An 18,860-nucleotide genomic window follows, 5' to 3' on the forward strand; every position below is an offset into this window, starting at 1 on the left:
TTTATGTGTGTGTGCATGTCTGTAAATTTAAAATAAGAGAAATTCAGGAAATCTACCAGTAACAGCCATGTTTCTTTTCAGCATTGGGAGCTTTGTGTCCATAAATGCGAGTTTCAAAAATCCTATCGATGCTTCTATCAAGAGCTATACATCCTCTCCTTCATGATTTCAGAGCCATCTCAGTTGTTACCAAATGTAATCATTGTCGATCTGCACAGCAGGTTGGCAGAAAATATAATTATCTTTAGTTATTGTAATTTTTTTTTTTGGGGGGGGTGAATGCCCAATGGGAACTATTCAATCCATAGAGAAAATAGATAAATTACTGGTGGGTTTGAGAGCAGGAAATTCGACTCTCTTTTTCATCACTAAGTCATGTCTTCGTTCTGACTATTTGAGGCTGCAAACCTGCCTTGCCCTGACTTTGTTAACAAGAGCAGGCGGCAGAGACAGTGCAGGACCTGGACTGATGGATATTGGGTTCAAAGTGCAATCATCGGACTTCCCAGAGCACATGGAGAATCTACCTGGGACGAGCACACATGTTCTGCTTCTTTCTGGGACAGTCCAGTTGAAGCCTGCTGTCCTGGACTCATTATTAATAACAGTGCATCCCTTCTCTGTCTCAAGTGTCACATTCTGGATAATCATTTCTAGGGTCACCCTAACGACACTGCTTATCTCATCAGGTTGTTCCAGTGTTCTACATGGTACCTGACACACACACTACCAAAAAAAGTGACTTCAAAAGAGAAATCTACATGGTGAAAAGGAAAAAAAAAATGGCAGGGAAGATACTGTAAGACTGCTTACTTTAAGGAAAGCTGACGTATCAAAATCCAAACATCAGAGAACTGATAAATTGACGGGCTTACGTAGCCCCTCCCCCCAAGTTTGTCCATAACAAACAAAAACAAATCAAATTACTGATGGAACTCACTGGTTTAAAAAGAATCAGATTCACGCAGAATCCTTCCCACTAAGTTTTAAAAGGCTTGTCCACACCATACTCAGCAGTTGAGTAGATTTGGTCACTGTTCTTCCTAAACTCTTTGAATGACTCCAGAATCTGTTTAGGAAATAACAGATTCAAACCCCTGAATTTCAGAGATTCAGGTGGAATTGACATAACCTAGAGATTTTTGGTTTCCTCAAAGCTCATTCTTGCCCTCCAGATTTAAAGCTCTGATGGGAATACACGAAAATAAAAACAAGAACACTTTATGTAGTGCCCTTCATGGGCCGAATCTTTCGCAGCCATTGGCTCAATACTTCCAAAACACCCTGTAAGGTGTAATCAATACACCCCTAACAGATGAAGTGATGGAATGCAAAGAAATTACTTCTCAAGATTGCTCCAATAAGATGCAATAGAGCCTCATGACTAAGGGCACAGACTCTAGCTTTCAGGCTGAGCCAAAATACTCAACTCTACCAAGCTCGCCTTTCCAATCTGGAAAATGGAGCAACAACATCCACTGTCTAGCCCCAGTGTGACTGACAGCTCAATGGCACGGTGTTTGTAAAGTGCTTAGCACAGTGCCCATCACAGTTGTTAGTATTGTGATGATCATAATTGCGTTGTCATGGTCATAGAGGATGATTTGAATCAAAGATTGCTCACCAACTACATCAAACTTCAGGAAGTCTTAGTAAAATCATGTAAATAATAAAGTCCTCCATTTCCATCTAATGAACATGTTAACAGGGGCACTGTCCTATATATTGCAAGTTTTACTGAAGAAATTTATTTTCGTCTGGTGTGTGTGCCTTATAATGGGAAAATCACAGGCAATATAGGTTTCTTTCTAGTTACTCTAAAGCTGCCTGGAATAACTAGCTTCAGTCTCTCCTCCTGAGGGGACCCTGACTCACCGAAAGGAAAAACAACAACAACAACAACAAATGAATCAGTTAAGAAAGTGAACTTTACACCAAAAAGAACAAGAATATAAATAAAAATAAGAGTATACTATATACTATATATAAGAGTATACTATATACTATATATATACTAAGTATATATACTTTTATATATACATACATATATATTTTTTCCAACCTGGTGTTCTAATTAAAAAAGTTGGACGTGATTTTAGGCACTGGGGTATAGGATATAAATAAAGGCATTAGTGACTCATTTCTGCTACATTTATATTACAAGTTGACAGAGTGTCTTTTCTTAAATTGCAGAACCCGGGAGAACTCATCAGGGTATGTGAAAGTAGCAGATAAGATAAAGAGCTGAAATCAAGAACAACTTTGAGAAGGCAGTGTCAACAAAGGTACAGAGAAGTAACTACTGTTCTGCTGTGATTTGACTCAAGAGGTGAGAATCTGAATCCAAACCAGTTTCCTTCTGACCCTGGATCCTTGTCTCAGCTGAGAGATGCCACGGGATACACTTCTGTCCCCTCTGAGCCTCCATGAACTGAGCCCTCAGTTCCTTATTCATCTGAGAACCACCCTCGGCCTCACTGAGGTTTATAATGCACTCGCTCTATTTTTCAACAGTGGATTTCTCAGAGAAAATAATTGAAAATGTACATGAAAGACAATAGGGGAGCTACTATAGAGTTGCCAGCTTTTTTTTTTTTTTTGCCAAATAGAAACACTAAAACCAAAAGTGAATGAAAAAAGAAAAAAAACAAAAAATAAACAACAGCGGCGCCTGGATGGCTCAGTCAGTAAAGCGTCCAACTCTTGATCTCAGCTCAGGTCTTGATCTCAGGATTGTGAGTTCAAGCCCCGCGTTGAGCTCCATGCTGGGCGTGGAGACTACTTTAAAAAAAAAAAAAGAAAGAAAGAAAAAAGAAAGCAAAACAAAGCTGCCATTCGCTGTCCTCATCATTTCCTAAAAGAAAAGCTCTTTGTAATGGCATCTGAGAAAAACACCTGGCTAAAGCCTGACCCCTCCCAAGACCAGGGGGCTAAAAAACTAAAAACCTCGCTCACATTACGTTGTCCCTGGCCTTCTCCTGTCCCAGCGACCCAGTAAATATGTCATCAGCAGCAGTCACCAGGTCTCCAACTGGCCTTGGGAGACAGTGCTTTAAACAAAGCCCCAGGATAAGATCTCGAGATCTCTCCCTGCACCCATCACAAAGAATGATGGGGCTTGCTGTGGATTCTTAACCAGAAACAGTTTCAACCCCTATTGAACTGGGTTCAGATAGCAGGGCTGGGAAAACAATGACATTTCTCTCCTTTGTCTGTCTCCTTTGCATTGTCTACCCTCATTAAGGGATCTGCATTATCCACAGATAAAGCTTTCTATATTCTATGGCACAGCAAGAACAAGTAAAATCGTTAAGCCCCTGAAGTACAGCAATATTTTTAAAATTAACCTTTCTACCAAAAAAAAGAAAAAAAAAAACCCACAAACAAACCAAACCCCCCCCCCCAAAACACACCAAAAACCAAAAAACCTTTTAAAAAAACCCCTCCAACAGTAAATTAAATGTTCCATTCAGGATGCTCACAACAAGCCCTTAATTTTTAGTCTATATCATGTGATAAGAATTCCAAATAAGGGCGCCTGGGTGACTCAGTTGGTTGAGCGACTGCCTTCGGCTCAGGTCATGATCCTGGAGTCCCTGGATCGAGTCCCGCATCGGGCTCCCTGCTCGGCGAGGAGCCTGCTTCTCCCTCTAACCCTCCCCCCTCTCATGTACTCTCTCTCTCTCTCATTCTCTCATTCTCGCTCTCTCAAATAAATAAATCTTTAAAAAAAAAAAAGAATTCCAAATAAAATGCTACATCATTTGAAATGCAATTACTAGCCTTCCTTTAATGATGACATTTCTCTAGTATTTAATCTGAATCCAGGAAGTAAAAAGTCTTAAAATAGATAGGGCGTATCTTCACTAAATGGAAATCCATGCAAATTCTTTTACTTTTTCAGTTTGGATCAGACTAAGATTTTATATAACAATTTAGTTCTATATCCTGTAGTTACGCTTATGATGAAAATATTATGAGAAGGTAGAGAGATGTTCTTTCCCTATCTGTCCATACATCTGTCTTCCTCCTTCCTTCCTTCCTTTCTTCCTTCCCTCTCTCCCTTACCTCCTCCCTTCCTCCTTCCCTCTTTCTGTTCTTTTGCTCTCTCTCTCTTCCCATTCATCCACCCACACATCCATCTCTTCATTCACCCATCTGTGTATGTACGTATGTATGTTTCTATCTCTATCACCTATATAAATTTAAATAGGAGTAGACCAAATTCTCCATGACCTCAGACACAGGCCTGCTTCTGCCTCCTGAGTTTTAAGAAATAACTACTAATCTATTTCTCTGTGAATGGAAGCTTTTATTCATAGGTTATGACGATCACATTTAAAAAATGTTCTAGCATGTGGCCTATGATACCTGAATTTGACAAGTCCTCTCCTCCTTGTATTAAGATTTACCTAGATACTCTTATGAGTCCTTTGTGAGGGCCTAAGGCACAGGTGTATGTGTGTGTGTGTGTGTTTTAGCATATGTCTATGTATACATAGACACACAACATACACACATATATTTGAGTATGTATATATATTCCAAACGCAGAGAGCAAGATAATTGATACTAGGGCATTGTCACTGGGTTTCTATTAAGTTCGTCTATGAAACTGCCAATATTCTACCATTTTGTCACACAAAAATAGCAATTTTATATGATACAGTCTAATACTATGTTTCCAATGAAACTTTAAGGTCTCAAAAAACAAATGAACAAGAAAGGTAGAAAAACAAACAAAACCTTGTTGCTTGTTGTCTCTTTTGCTCAGTCTAGGGGCACGTGTGCAGCTGGGCCATGACTGTATGGTCAAAGCTCCTGACTTTGGGGGATCTTTAAAGGAAATGCATGTTTTATGTGAAAGAAGAAATGGCCCTGGTAACTGTTAGTGCAATGGGATCATTATGAAATTTCCAAGTGAACCACCCTGTATTACTTTCTTCTCTAGCTGCTGGAATCTGTTTCCCCTCTGCCCTAACATGGGGGACATTCTCATGCACTGGTTGTTAGGAGATGTTAGAATGTTGAGCAAGCAGGACAAGCATGACAAATGTCTGCCTTTCTGGAGAGAGAACATTTTCATCAAAGCTATATACACATCATACACATACCCCCAGATATTTGTGGCACAAGTCACTGAACAGGGACTATCCCCTCCCGCCCCACCTCCTGGTTCAGCTGCTCACAGATGCATCCACAACCAAGTCATAAAACACAATGAAACCAAGAGCCAATCCATAAAGAAAAGCCTGCCCCAGGCTTAATTCAAGCAAGCCATTCATCGAGCTAATGTGATGGTGGACCTGTCGAATCCAGAACGCATCACGGACACATCAGCAACACCAAGTGGCATGCAATGACCAGATGACCGTCGGCCCCACTGCCATGCTTTGATTGGTTCAAGCTCAGAAAACCATCCCCTCTGAGAGTTTGGACAGTTGGCTTTCCCTCCATCAGAGTGAGATTAAAAATGAAGATTTGGTGAAGTCAAGTGCTTACCACACATTTCCTAAATGCCAAGGAGAGATATCTGCCTATTCCCATTAAATCTGTCAGTGAGACTATCAAATTACCTAGTCCAGGCAGGTCTCTTTCTTTTGGGGAAATCTCTGCCCACACCAGATGGTCTTCATTCTGGAGGTCAGCATTCAAAAACTCTCCGGGTGCTCCCAGATAATCAGCACGTGATCATTTAACCAAGGAGATGTTGGGGAGGGAGTTGCAAGGTGCCCATCAAGGACCTTCTGGACAGTCCTGAGGTTACTGGAGTTCAATATTTTCCAAAGGTCCCTGAATCTTTAATTTGATGAGGGCTTAATTTGTGCTGATAAAAGGAAAAATTCTACCGAGTGGGGACACCAAGCTTCTTCTGCTTTCCATAGGCCTGACGAGCGAATCTCATGATTACAAGTAAAGTTAGTTGCGGTTTCTCTTTTCATCCTGTTGACAACCAGTGAGCGTTACCCAAACGCTCTCAATTCCTGCTGATTTTGCTTCCTATTCTGAAGTTTTTTTGGGTTAAGAAGTTTTTTCTCTTTGTCATCCTGCCTGTCTTCTAGACGAGAGGAACCAAGAATCTATCACTGCTGATACTCAGCTGCGATCATGTAAAAATAAATTATTATACAACTGCTCTGAGATAAATTCTAGAAACTTGGCATCTTTCACCTAGATTCAAAAGCTATTCTGATAATTTCATATTTTCCCCAAATATGTGTCTTCTATCAAAGGGAAGGGTCTTCCTTCTCTTCACCTGCTTACTGGAAATATAAGGAGGTACCACCATGTCATAAATATGCTTTATAAATCGAACCAGAAATATCATTTTAAAGATTGTTTTCTGGTAATTTGCCTATCACTGCATTTACCTCAATGCAATAATCCCATATGTGGCAAGTGTCTTGCTTATAATAAAGTTAAAGAGGGCTGGTAATCAATTTCCACAGCAACCAAGAAGACCCAATGTACAAATTTCTTTCATGAACAGCAAGAGGCCAATTACGTGGACAAGAGTATATTTACTTGGTTTCTTCCACGGAAACGATTATACCAACGTGGGAATTGTAGAGTCATTCAAGATTTACCAAGACTGAGGGCAATTTTCAGTAGGACACGTTGCCAATGAGAAATCTCCATACTGTTAAAATACCAGATTTTATACACAAATTTGCATTGGGTGCCCCCCAATACAGCAACACTTTAACTTAATTTTCAAATGAATGCCAATAGAGATGGCCAGATTCTCAAGTAATTCTATTTAAGAATAGTATTAAATATTGTTTATTTTTTAAAAGTGTCTAGATGGGTCTTATTGAAGAAAGCAATTTAAATTATATCTTTATAATTAACCTTTTTTCCAACTTGGGGGATGCACTTATACTGAGAAGCAAGATAAAAATCCAAAGAAATAAATCCATTTAAGATTCTTATAATTATACAGCAGGCTAAAGTTACTGTGATTATAATTATATACAAAGTGGGTGTTTGAGAATTCAGCATCTAGAGATATTTTCATAAAAATAATTAAGGGTTGTAGATGAACCACATTACAATTGATACTTTGTGAATCTTCAGTGTGCAGAGTTTAATAGCATTAAGACTTTTCATTTGTAGAATGAGCTCCAGGATTTCAAGATTGCGATCAGTTTTATGAGCTTTATTGACCCTCTCTAGTTTCCTAAGCTGGTGTCAAAGTGTGCTGAAGATAGTAACGTACATAAAAACACGTTTTGCATCTTGGCAAGAGGATATTGGGTAACTGGATAATTTATGTATTTAGAACTGCATCTTAACAGTTGTTTGGATTTCTTTGGAGGCGCCCTCCGGCCCTGAGAACTCGTTAGGGCTGTTTATAAGAAAACAGTAATAATACCTACATACAACCAGATAGCAGACCTCACTTCTATCTCGCCAAAGAGCCATTTGTTAAAAGTGTATGCATGGGGTTTTCAAAGTGCAGCATTTAGGGTTCAGGAGTTGATTTTGCTTTCTTCTATCTTGGAAGAAATCTGCAGTTACATTGAGCTAACGACACACCTTGTGGGAAATGGAATGGAGCCGCAGAGAAAGCACACGGCAGCAAACCGAGAGAGGAACTAAGTCACAACAGGCCAGGTAGGAAGGAGCACCAGTGGCTGCTGACACTTCCCATTCGGAGGTCAAGTACATCGCCTGCTTACCTGTCTGACCCAGCATGCCTCAGCCACACATGCAAATTGTTACCATCACTGTTTTATCCATGAGACGTATTTTTAAATTAAAGGAGTCATTACCAAAAATAAGCACCCTCGATGACATTTGTGCATGCAGAGCATCTGAACATTCACATTTATGTCCTCAGAAAACAGAGCCAACGGGTTGCATTCAAATATGGAAACGCACGCTTTGTTTTTTTTTTTTTTTTTTTTTTCCAGGCACCTACACGAAAATAGCCGTGGCTTGTCATTTCAGAAACCGAGTCGTCTGTCAAGCCTGGGCCATGGGTAATGGAGCTCCTCCACCCCCCACGCCCACCCCCGCCATCCATTCTGACTTCTGCATTTCTTAGACCCTCTCTGTCCCCCTTCCACTGCCAGTCTCAACATGTGGTGCGCATTACAAATACACGCTGGCTTATCTTAGTAGGATCGGACTCGGGGCACTGCTGAAAAGAGTGAATCTCCTTAGGAACGCCAGGTACATCTCCCCCATGCCTTTGTGTTGGATTAAAAAAAAAAAAAAAAAAAGGCAACGGAGGGAATGCTTTACTGGGTGTAAAAAGTTGCAAAAAAAAAAAAAAAAAAGCTGGCGGGGAAGCGGGGTGATTAAATTGGAGGAAAACCTGCACGATCACCTTCTGGTGTTCTTCCGGTGAGTTAGAGGAGACCAGGGCTGCTGCTTGCACAGAAGCCCGTGGGAAGGCTGTACAGGGACCGTATGTGTGTGCATGCAAGGTGCGCTGTTGTAGGGATTTAGAAAGATCTGAAAAGCAACTCCACTGGCACAAAACAGAGCATTTCGGGTTTTAGCGGAGAGGGCGAGAGTTTAGGCTGTTCTAGGCTTGATGGTTCATCCTCTCTCTATGTGACGCTGTTTACCTTCACCGTGGGACCTGACCTTTGGGTGCTGCCTCCCCAGCAGTCATGCATGCGCACCAGAACCAGACGAGAATCTCGTCTCCCACCAGCTAAGTCCATCTCCAGGTAGCTGTCAAGCAGGAGGAGGGGCACTCTTACCTGTCACTGTAGGCAGTGGCCGTGGCAGGGGTCGGCTGGGCGTAGCGGTATGCAGCATAACCACCCTAAAATGCAAGGAGAAATCTGACTTAGGAATGCACAGGAGGCCGACTCAGGGGCGCAGCGACTGTGAGGCCGCAGCCGAACAGCAGTAACCCACATCTACCAGTCTAATGCGGAGGTTAATGAAAGCTTAGTACCAGAGCAGAAGTACAAAACACACTGGAGAGACGGGGGCTTGGATACCGACCCCAGCTGGTTGTTAAAGGTTAGCGGTTGTCAGCATTTCCCAAAGGAAGAACCCAGACACCCTTCTGAAGAGATGTACCTAGACGGTTAATGGTGACTGTGTTGGGGTGGGGAGGATTATGGGGGATTCTCTAAACACTCTGTGTACTTGGCTGAACTTTCCAGATTTTCAAAAAGGATTATGCTTTACCCCTACTTATCAGCTACTAACTTACGGCTTATTCAAACTCTCGTATTACTTCCTTAAAAATCCAACGTAGGTTGAGCTAATGCCCTCCTGTCTTACACTGATATTTATAAAAAAAAATAAGATAACGCTTTGATTGAAAGTTTACTAGTCATCTCTTGCCTATGGAGCTGTTCAACCACTGAAGCAATTAAATAAGACTGTGTTTAGCTTTCTAAGTGTTGCATAAGTATTTAGAAAAATGGAAATGGTGAACACTTGTTAAAAATTGTCTTTTCCGCTAAAGATATCACACTGTTCAGACAGGGAATTTGTTTGGTGTGGAAAATACGATAAAACTTTCCAATTTGTAAATAAAATAATTGAGAGAGAGAAAAACCCGAAAAAAAAAATGAACATTTAGTTGCATGTAGCAGTTATTGCAATTGTTCAGTTAAGCAGAGGACAAGCAAATGGTCATATTCGAAAGGAATTGTGTTCATGGAGCATTGATTATCAAACTGTGAAAATAACTGAGCTTCTTGCTCAGCAGACCACAGCGATACATCAACCACTGTCGAGTGCTCTCACACAATTAACAAACAGGATCCAGTCTCTACCAATAACACAGGGAACACTCAGGTTCTAATTAGAATTCACAGTCCCATAATCCTCTGAGGCAACAGTTCTTACCCTCACCATAAAGGGGCAACTCTGAACAGACTGATGTGTTCGAGGACCCCCAACCGTCAAGGTACTCGTGTGTCAGAGGGGATCTAACAACAAAATCAGGAGTGAGGGGTATGTTACACTTAGCTTCGTGTGTAGGGGACAACCAAGTGGTAAGACAAGGAGACAGATGCTGGAAAGAGCATCTTCTGAAATGTGGACAAAGTGGTCTCAATAATTTATTTCTACCATCTTCTAACTTTCAGAATACATCTGCCACGACTTACATAGCAACTCAAAAATCTAGTCTGTCCTTAAAGAAATGTGTCCTTTGGATCAGCCCTGGAGAAGGCACAGTCCAAGACATCCTGAAAGATAATCCCCAAGCATTTAGAGCCAGTATTACACACACACACACACACACACACACACATCTCCCTTGAAAAATAATGTGGAAGTTAAAAAAAAGAGGTCTTAGCCAGACACCACCTGGTGTTCCAAACACCATATTCTCTAATTAGGAACAGGGAAACTCATTAAATGTGCTGAGGAGCTGTAAAACCCAAGCAGTTGTCACACCAGCACCAAGCTCAAGATACAGAATGATGGGCTGGGGGGAAATCAGGTCACCAGATTTCTGGAGTCATTCTTTTTATCTGCTTGTCCATCTCCTTGGCTTTCATGATGCGTCCAGAAAGGCACAGGTGTGCAGGTGTGTATATTAAACAATGAGGCACGGAGGGGCTGGAGCTGGTTCGTTGATTGCTAGAAGGCACTAACTGCCGTTAGCTGAAAGCTTGGATGGAGAAAGTGTGTGTGTGTGTGTGTGTATTTTTCTCTCCCGGAATAAAAAGTAAAAGCCATTGCAAAGGTATTTGCATCAAGGGCCAGGTAAATCAATCATAATTTGGTGACTGTGAATTTGGCCCCAGAAAAGATTTCTAGCAACCCCCCCCACCCCGTGCATACCCTCTAGGTTTGAACTCAGAATGTGTCCCCAGCTTCCATGATTGTTTCCATCAGTGAAAATGGGTAGCCAGTTTGATAAGTGCAAAGAACAGCTGTAGTGCAAATAGCAGATAACGAAAATGAGCCTCACTGACTGCCAGTTGATATTTATCGTATGAACATAAAATGGATGTGTGTGCAACCGGGATCCTTCTGCACAGCAGACGTGCTTGTCTATGACGCCTTGGGAAGGACCCATCCTCTCCATTATTTTCACGTGACTTGCCCATTTAGACAAAGTAAGTGTGTGCTTCTATGTGAGACAGGCAAAAATGGTCAATGCTCTGACAATATCCTGGTCTTGGATATTTAGGAATCTGTTTACCAGCATTTCCTATTTAAGACTCAAGGTCATAGTTTGCCAAAGTCTGTGGAGCCAGTGGAGAGATTTTGACCTTGAGCAGGGGTCTCCTACCTGTCCAGTAGGTCTGTTGGTGATAGCAATGTTCTGCCTCTGAGCTGTCTAATACAGTTGTCACTGGTCCTAAGTGACTATTGAACACTTGAAATGTTGGCTGGTAAAACAAACTGCAGTTTTTAATTTGTTTAATTTGAGTTAATCTGACTTTACATGTCAAGGGCCACATGGGGCTGGTGGCTTCAGTACTGGACAGTCCAGGTCTAAGTGATCCCTCAAATAGGTAATAAGCAGAAAAAGAAAAGACTCAGGGGGCTTGATACCACCATGTCTATATACTGCGTTGTCTTCTTTTGCTATTTTTCTTTTGTATGAAATCCACATTAGGGGAATAACAGAGTTGTGTATTAACTCTGTGTATGTGTGCATACACTGTAAAATGATAAAAAAAATACAAATTGCTTTAATTTGCCTTTCTAACAGGTGACTCTAATCAATTTTATTGCTCCATATTTTGCAGCTCGCTGAGCATAGCCAGAGCTTCTGCAAGGTTCTGTGCTAATGTCTGAAAAAGGAACGCTCACTTCCATTTGCTGGCACCAAACCATGTTCATGTTGAAACCAGTCTTCCTGAGCTTAGGACAAAAATGCATCCTTAACAATTAGATTTTTCCCACTACCAGACCAAATGGCAAGCACAACATGGTTCTGTGCTTCCTACTCATAAACTATACTCATTTTTCACGTATTGGGCAGCAAGCTATAAATGAGGCCTTATATAAAATATAAATTGTAAATGGCCATTATGAATTCTCCCTCCCACCTCTGCCACCATCACCAGAAGTGGCCACAAAGATCCCGACTCATATTGTCAGAAACATTTCCTTTGCTAGCGAGACCTCTGGAGGTTGGGGTGAGTTACTGATTGAGAACCTCTAATGGTGTTCCAACAAAGCATTTTCAAAACTGTACTTTGTGGAATACTAATAGAGGAAAAGAAACCTTTCCATGACCAAACGGGTTTGGGAAATGCCATATTAAACAAAACGAAACTGGCTACTCCATCTGTGGAACTTTCTAAAACAATATTGATGAGCACTGTAAATCCTTAGTGCATCTCAGAGTCATTTAACAAAGGAAATCACATTTTTTAGTTTAGAGCATACTTTTGGAAAATGATGTTCTAGTATCCAAATGACGTAGGAAGAGAGGTGAAATGTTTGTGTCCTGGTGGAGACATGGGGATGGGTAGTGCTGTAAAGTCTGTGTGTGTGTGTGTGTGTGTGGGTGTATGTGTATTTTCTCTTCAGCTTAACTGTATAAAGTAGCAAAGGGCTTAATCCTAGACAGAAGCCTCCCCATTTCTAAGAATACCCAAGGATCTCATTTTGTGCAATCTACAAGGTGGATTGGTATATACTGCGGTATGTGTGTGTATTTATTTATTTTTACTAAAACATTTATAAGAACATTTGCAAAATGAAACACTTAAACATAAGTAATTGCTCCCTAATTTATCTGCATCATACATTCAGCTGTTTTTGAATTGTGGCAATTGAAAATCACTTTTCCTGAAACGTAAAAATAAAAGTTGATCTCAGGAATTTAAATTATTTTGTTCTCGCCTAGATCCAAGTACCCCCCCTTTTGTACTAGGTTTCTCATTAAAACTTGATTAATTCTCATGGTTAAAAAAGAATATACTTTCTTAATTGACTTAATACAGAACAAAAATGGGAATTGCATGTTACAGGGAAATCCATGTAATCAAACTCCCACTGATCATCCTTAGTTTTACGTTCTTCTTTCATTTTATTTGACAGTTTTAATGTTGGTTATAGACCATATTGGGAGACTCGGCCAGCTACACTCCAATGGATGTGTTGCTCTTTTTTCTTCCTACAAATTGGTTCATTTGGGGGTTGCTTCCGTAGTCAGTAATAGGGTTGAAAGCTATAGCAATAGGTGTGAAATAAATTTATAAGAAGCTACAATGAAACCAGGTAAAGTTACGTTAGCTGTGCTGACCCTCAATGCTGGATGAATAAGTTTTTTGCTTAACCATTCCAGTTGACTCCAGGAACCTACTACAAAATTACCCAGACAGTTGATACAATGAAACCTTGCAAGTCTTTTCACTGAATTTATATTAATTGGGTGTAGATGCATTTTAAGCCAGGAAATTTATAGCCAAGTCAGATCTCCATTTTGATACACTCATGATCTAGCGAACAGGGGAAATCTGAGGATGTGCATCTCTATTCTAGAAGCATTCACATCGAAACTGGAAAATTCAGTTAAGTCTTTCCTCCTTCTATGTTAGAGAACATCTCCCCTCCCCAGAATTGTCTTGTTAGTAGGATTTCACAGCAAACCCACAATCATAGTGATGAGTTTTTCCACCAGTCGGGATTTCATACCTGCAGCAATTTATTGCCATACACAGGCTCTTGATACACTACTCTATAAGGAAACAGAAATGTAATGTTTTCAATGCAAAAATGAAATAAATAAAAGAAAATGCATAAGTCAGACAGAAATTCCAGAGCAATTCATTTACAAGTTTGCTTCTCTTACTTCACTAAGGCCTTCTGAGAATGACCCATCAAACCAAAAGAAGGAGGTTTTAGCTGCCGAGCTCTGTAACCCAGTGTATCAAGAAGGTGCGGGTGGGGATCAAACCCTACTGATTGTATTTGTGCCATAACCTGTGTTTATTTTTAGAGAAGAAAAAAGGATACTTTCATGGCTTCTTATCCTTCTAAGCATAACACAACAGTGGAAGTTAACTAATTCAAATTTCTCTCTTTATCTCATGATTAGAATTCTCTGGAAAACCTGAGGATTTAGCTTTGATGCCTAATTATTGAGGCAGTTAAGATGACAACACAGAGCAACCATAACTGTATCAATGCCTTTATTTTAAAAATCTAATATCACATAACAACAGAGAGTACAATTGAATTTTGTGAATTAATGAATCACGTTGAAGCTACCAAAGCTACTTTTAATATATATGACTGGAAAAATTATGTGTGCATGCATGTGTCTAGAGAAGTTGCCAATAATGTATGTATCAAGGATATGTCACAACCTCATTCAAGTCCAACGCCAACAAGATCTCAAGTAGAACCCCTCGGACAGACTGGGATGCAATTTCTAGATGTGGGAGTTTTTTGTGGGCAAGCTTAATCTTTCATGTGACTGGTTCTAGTTTAAAGTGAAATTTTCCAGTTCTAGGGCAGACATCGATGTGGTGGAATGCTGTAAGAGATTATGGGACCTGCCTCATAAATGTATGTGTGTGTGTGTGTGTGTGTGTGTATCTTAACCTTTACTTGGCCTTAGATTTAGTAAATTTAAGCCTGTGGACTATGCGTGTCAACATTCTAGTCTCTTCTCTCTCTCATTCCCATTGCTTATTGGAAAGTTTCAAGTAGAGATACTGTTCTCCATGACCCTCCTACCCCATTATCCTCCTCATTATCCTCTTACTTCTCATCTTCCTCCTTTCCTTTCACTGCATTTCTCAGAGTTTGGCTCAATGAGGGCAAGGACGTTACTCTGTTGGCTCTGGGCTTAAGCATTGAACTCTGAAGCCAGATCATGTGGGCTCAGACCCCAATGTCAATGAACATTTCTGGACAAATCATTTCATCTCTTTTCTGAGGAAAAGTGTCCCCCTCTGAAAACAAAAGTGGAGCTAACGGGTGGAGGCAATTCCTCCCCTCCAGTGCTGAGGGGAGGAGGGAAGGCAGTAAAGATAGTAATGCTTAAGTCCTTTGTGGAGTTGCCCCTGTGGTGTCTGAGCTGTCTAATATTAGCTGACTCGCAGCCAACTCCCGATGAAAGTGGGGTCCCAGAAATAAGGACTTGGGGTTTATTTGGAGAAGTTCTGTGTTCCAGTTATCCATGTTTACATGGGTGAAATGAGGACACCTCTTTAAGATCCATGGATGGCAGAGTGACACGAATGCAGAAATAATTGTGTTTAGCCATGGCGTCAGCCAGGAACTTGTATAACGGAATTTAAGAATCATGTGAACAGGCACTGGAATCTCACTGAAACATACCAGCCTCATGGCTGCATGGATGGGTGGCCTGCCTGTTCCATCGTCTATCAGTGTTTCTTTCTCGGTCTCCCCTCCCCACTGTCTTCTCTTCCCTTCCTTCCAGTGCTCCACTCTCTCACTCCACTTTCCACTGAGTTAGTACCTTCTTTTTAAATAGCTCTATTATAATGGCCTTATTTCCATTTTCAATAGTTATCTTTTGATCAAATGCCATACCCTTGGATCGCTCCCTGAGCTGGGGAAGACAAATGTCTGGATAAATGCAGTTAAGCCACACTTGCTTTCAGCCTGTGGCCAATTCTGGTCTCCTGAGATCCATAGCTTCACCCCCAAATAGAACGGATTGCTTTGTAGGCCCAAGGAACTTAGTCCTTCTACGTCAATTTTCGAACAGGTTGTCAATCCCATGGATCACTACCACTATTATTTTTTTTCTCTTTACTGTGACTCAGTTTTTCATGAAAAAAAAAAAAATCATTTATGTGCACCACTAAGCAATCATGGCGAACTTGCAGATTAGATAGGCTAGTTATGTAAGATAAATTCCTATCTTCTGAAATAAAAGTGTGTGTGTGTGTTTGTGTGTGTGTGTGTGTGTGTGTGTGTATAGCATGTCCTCGGGTAGAAAGGACCCAGGTAATGACCTTTCATACTGTCCTTCCTGACTTCGAAATCCGCTACATCCTCTCTGATGAATGGCCATCCACACTGGGCCTGAGCATGTCCCCTATGGCCAGAGTCCGAGCTTCTCCTGCAGGTCTTTCAAATCCTATGTGCTCCGTTAGGACTGAGAAATGCCCAAGGCCTCCAACATCAGGTGGGGGGGGGGGAGGGCGGGGGAGGGATGGAAAGGCCTTGCAGGACAGAGAGAAGGGGTGGAGGCCATGGTCTAGTGCATGTGTTGTGACAGCTTCTGAGGGGGGACAGTGCTTGAGCAGGAAGAACTGGAGGGTGGCCTGCCTGTGCCGTCCTTAGCAGTGACCAAAGCTAGAAGCTCACTACTCTACCCAGTAAAGTGAAAATGAAAGAGGACATTTAAACCTGTTAGAGGTGACCCAGGTGTCTAACGCCTGTCCCAGGACCTCTCAGGATTGCCCTAACCCTATTTATTGTGCACGATTTTTAATGAGATTGAAGGAGCAAGCCAGAAACTTCCTTTAAATAAAATAGAACCTCGCATACTTTCTTACGAACCTTGTTAATCATCATTCCTTCAAGAAACGGTGCCCTGGGGACAGTTCCAGTCGTAAGAACAGACCAGTACCACAAGGGAGGCAGGGGTGGCAGCTTGAAAAAGCACATTCCAGATTGTAAGGTACTTCTAGCCAGGAGGAATCCTGCTCTGTAAACTTTAAGAGTGCAGGAACTATTCATATTCTTTCTTTCCCTTAAATGGACATAAGGCCATCGATGAGCCCTTGTTTCGCTGCCGTAACGGGCGGTCTAGTCCCTCACTGTGCCCCACAGACACACATTACCTGGCAGCAATATTCCCAACTTGCCATCTTACGCAGAGCAGTATAGTCAGGAAGGTCTGCAAGGCCTGGACTATCTTCTCGGAAAGAGGACAGAAACAAGTGCTGGGTAAACAAGGCTCCAAGTTATTTCAGTAAGTGCTTCTGTCCCCTAATTGCCTATTTGGAACCACCCCCTGAAATACCTTATTGTCATATAATATGAACAGCGGAAAAATGATCTAAATTTTTTTTTTTTTGGCTAGAAGAGTGGCTTGCAAAGAATGAGAGAAGCAGTCTTCTAAACCTTGACACTGGGGAAGCGCAGCATGGCAAAAACAAGACACGCCGCCCCCAGACAGAATCTCTCTGCGGGCGGCACCCAGACACCTGTCGGGGCTACGCCACTATGCCCGGCAGGCTTGGCCCAGATATGAGGAATCTGGGGGAAACAAAACCACTAAGGGAACTTAAAGGACAAAGGGACCTTTTTCGTAGCTTTCCTCCCTGAATGGAATTTATCTTCCTGCCTAGTCTGGAAGCTGGCACATTTGCTCCCTTCTGCATGTCTCTGCTCCCTCCATTTGCTTTGTTCTCATGGATGTCCATTTGTGGTCTCTAGGGCCAACCAGCACAGACACATCTGCCCACTTCTCTTTCTAGTGCGTTCTTTCCCTGTGTCTGTGATCCAATAGACTCTGCGTTTGGGCAGCTCCTCCCTCCTGCTACTCAAACATCTAAGAGGCAGGGAAAGACGCCCACCAGATATATCCACAGGACAGCACAAATTAATAGTCAATTGCTGTCAGTTTACAAATGAAGAAACTGAGGCACAGAGAGGCGGGCACTCCCCCCCATCCCCACTGGTGACTGTTGATGGAGATAGTTTTCTTTTTTGTTTTCTGGGTTGTTTGTTTGTTTTTTTTTTGGTTGTCTTTTTCCCTCATTTTTCATCCCTTCTCTTCTCCCCATTTCCCAAATTGAAAAAAAAAAGCCCTAAACTTAGGTATGCTCTATCTAGAGGCTACACTGGGGGAGGGTGTAGACTGATGTTGGGTTCATTAGGTTTCTAAGGATGTGGATGGGCTTGAGGATGCCCAGCCCCAGCCTGCCTGTTTATAATGGTATGCATTGAAAGTTTTTTGTTTTTTTTTTTAAAGAGGATATTTGGAGGCATGGATTAAACTACACAAAAAATAAGAAATTGGTTGTTCACTGGGTGTAGGTTGTTTGTTCATTTTATTATGAAAAAAATACTAACCCACAGATTATAATAAATGTATTTGATGCAATGATAGAACTCAACTATATGCATCATTGATGGAGATTAATACTATGTCTCAAAATTGTAATTATTTGAAATTCAAAAGGAAGAAAATTAAATAAATAGTGTCTTTCCCATTTTCTAGTAAATGATATCAATTTGGTCAGAAATACGGATTTATTTTTCTCTGTTATCTAGTTTATAAGATGACAAATATGATTCCAGTGAACTTACTTGAGATCACTTGTAATAAAAAAGTATATGATTTAAAAAACAGCCCCTGGTCCTGCCCATCTATTTTAAATTGTGTTTATTCCAGGTTATTTTCCTAACATTGCAGCTAATATCATAATGTGGGAGAAAAAGTACCTCTAGATCTATTTAGGTAAGTTTAATTATGGTGCCCATAATGAGAACCATCCTACTCTTTTCTGAAAGTGAAAAGTTTAATAAAGTGGTACCATTTAATAAACAATTCTAAATTTAACAAACAGTTTGAAGTCAGGTAATGGTTTGGGGGGAAACGGAAGAATAAGGAAGAAAATAGGGTTTCATGGTCAAGTTGGCTTACATTTTGTTAGAGATGTTTCTGGCTAAAATCATCCAGACAAAATGGGAGGGGTTCTTTCTAGAGCTATTACTATGAACAATTAAATGTATTTACAGGAAAACATCAAAAAAAAAAAAAAAGGCAGCCATGAAACTATCTTTTAACCTCTACAGCTGGTAACTACAGCCGTTATCCTAAATATTATACTGAAAACACACAGACCATCCTGAAAACCTGAGAGAATTTTTTTGGGGGGAGGGGAGAGTCTTTAATTTGACACGAGAGAAATGCCATCTATTTTAGGGGGTGTTCCCATGTCTTCTGAAGCTAATGTAAGAGCTAATGCCACCCC

General features: G+C 41.1%; 1 protein-coding gene across 17 annotated transcripts in view; it reads right to left on the bottom strand.

The window, feature by feature from the left end:
• RBFOX1 (RNA binding fox-1 homolog 1) overlaps nt 1–18,860 on the bottom strand; it is a 1,962,285-nt gene that overhangs the window by 28,349 nt on the left and 1,915,076 nt on the right. For 14 of the 17 annotated variants that reach the window (XM_081820076.1, XM_081820073.1, XM_081820088.1 and 11 more), the window contains one exon: nt 8,718–8,782. In XM_081820076.1, coding sequence (XP_081676202.1) covers nt 8,718–8,782 — 65 coding nt within the window. Of the gene's footprint in view, nt 1–8,717; nt 8,783–13,587; nt 13,631–18,860 lie in introns of all 17 variants that reach the window. The other 3 variants (XM_081820089.1, XM_081820085.1, XM_081820079.1) reach the window with 1 other exon arrangement.

The sequence above is a fragment of the Leptonychotes weddellii genome, chromosome 5 (assembly GCF_054177405.1).
Source record: "Leptonychotes weddellii isolate Sample4059 chromosome 5, ASM5417740v2, whole genome shotgun sequence".
NCBI lineage: Eukaryota > Metazoa > Chordata > Mammalia > Carnivora > Phocidae > Leptonychotes > Leptonychotes weddellii.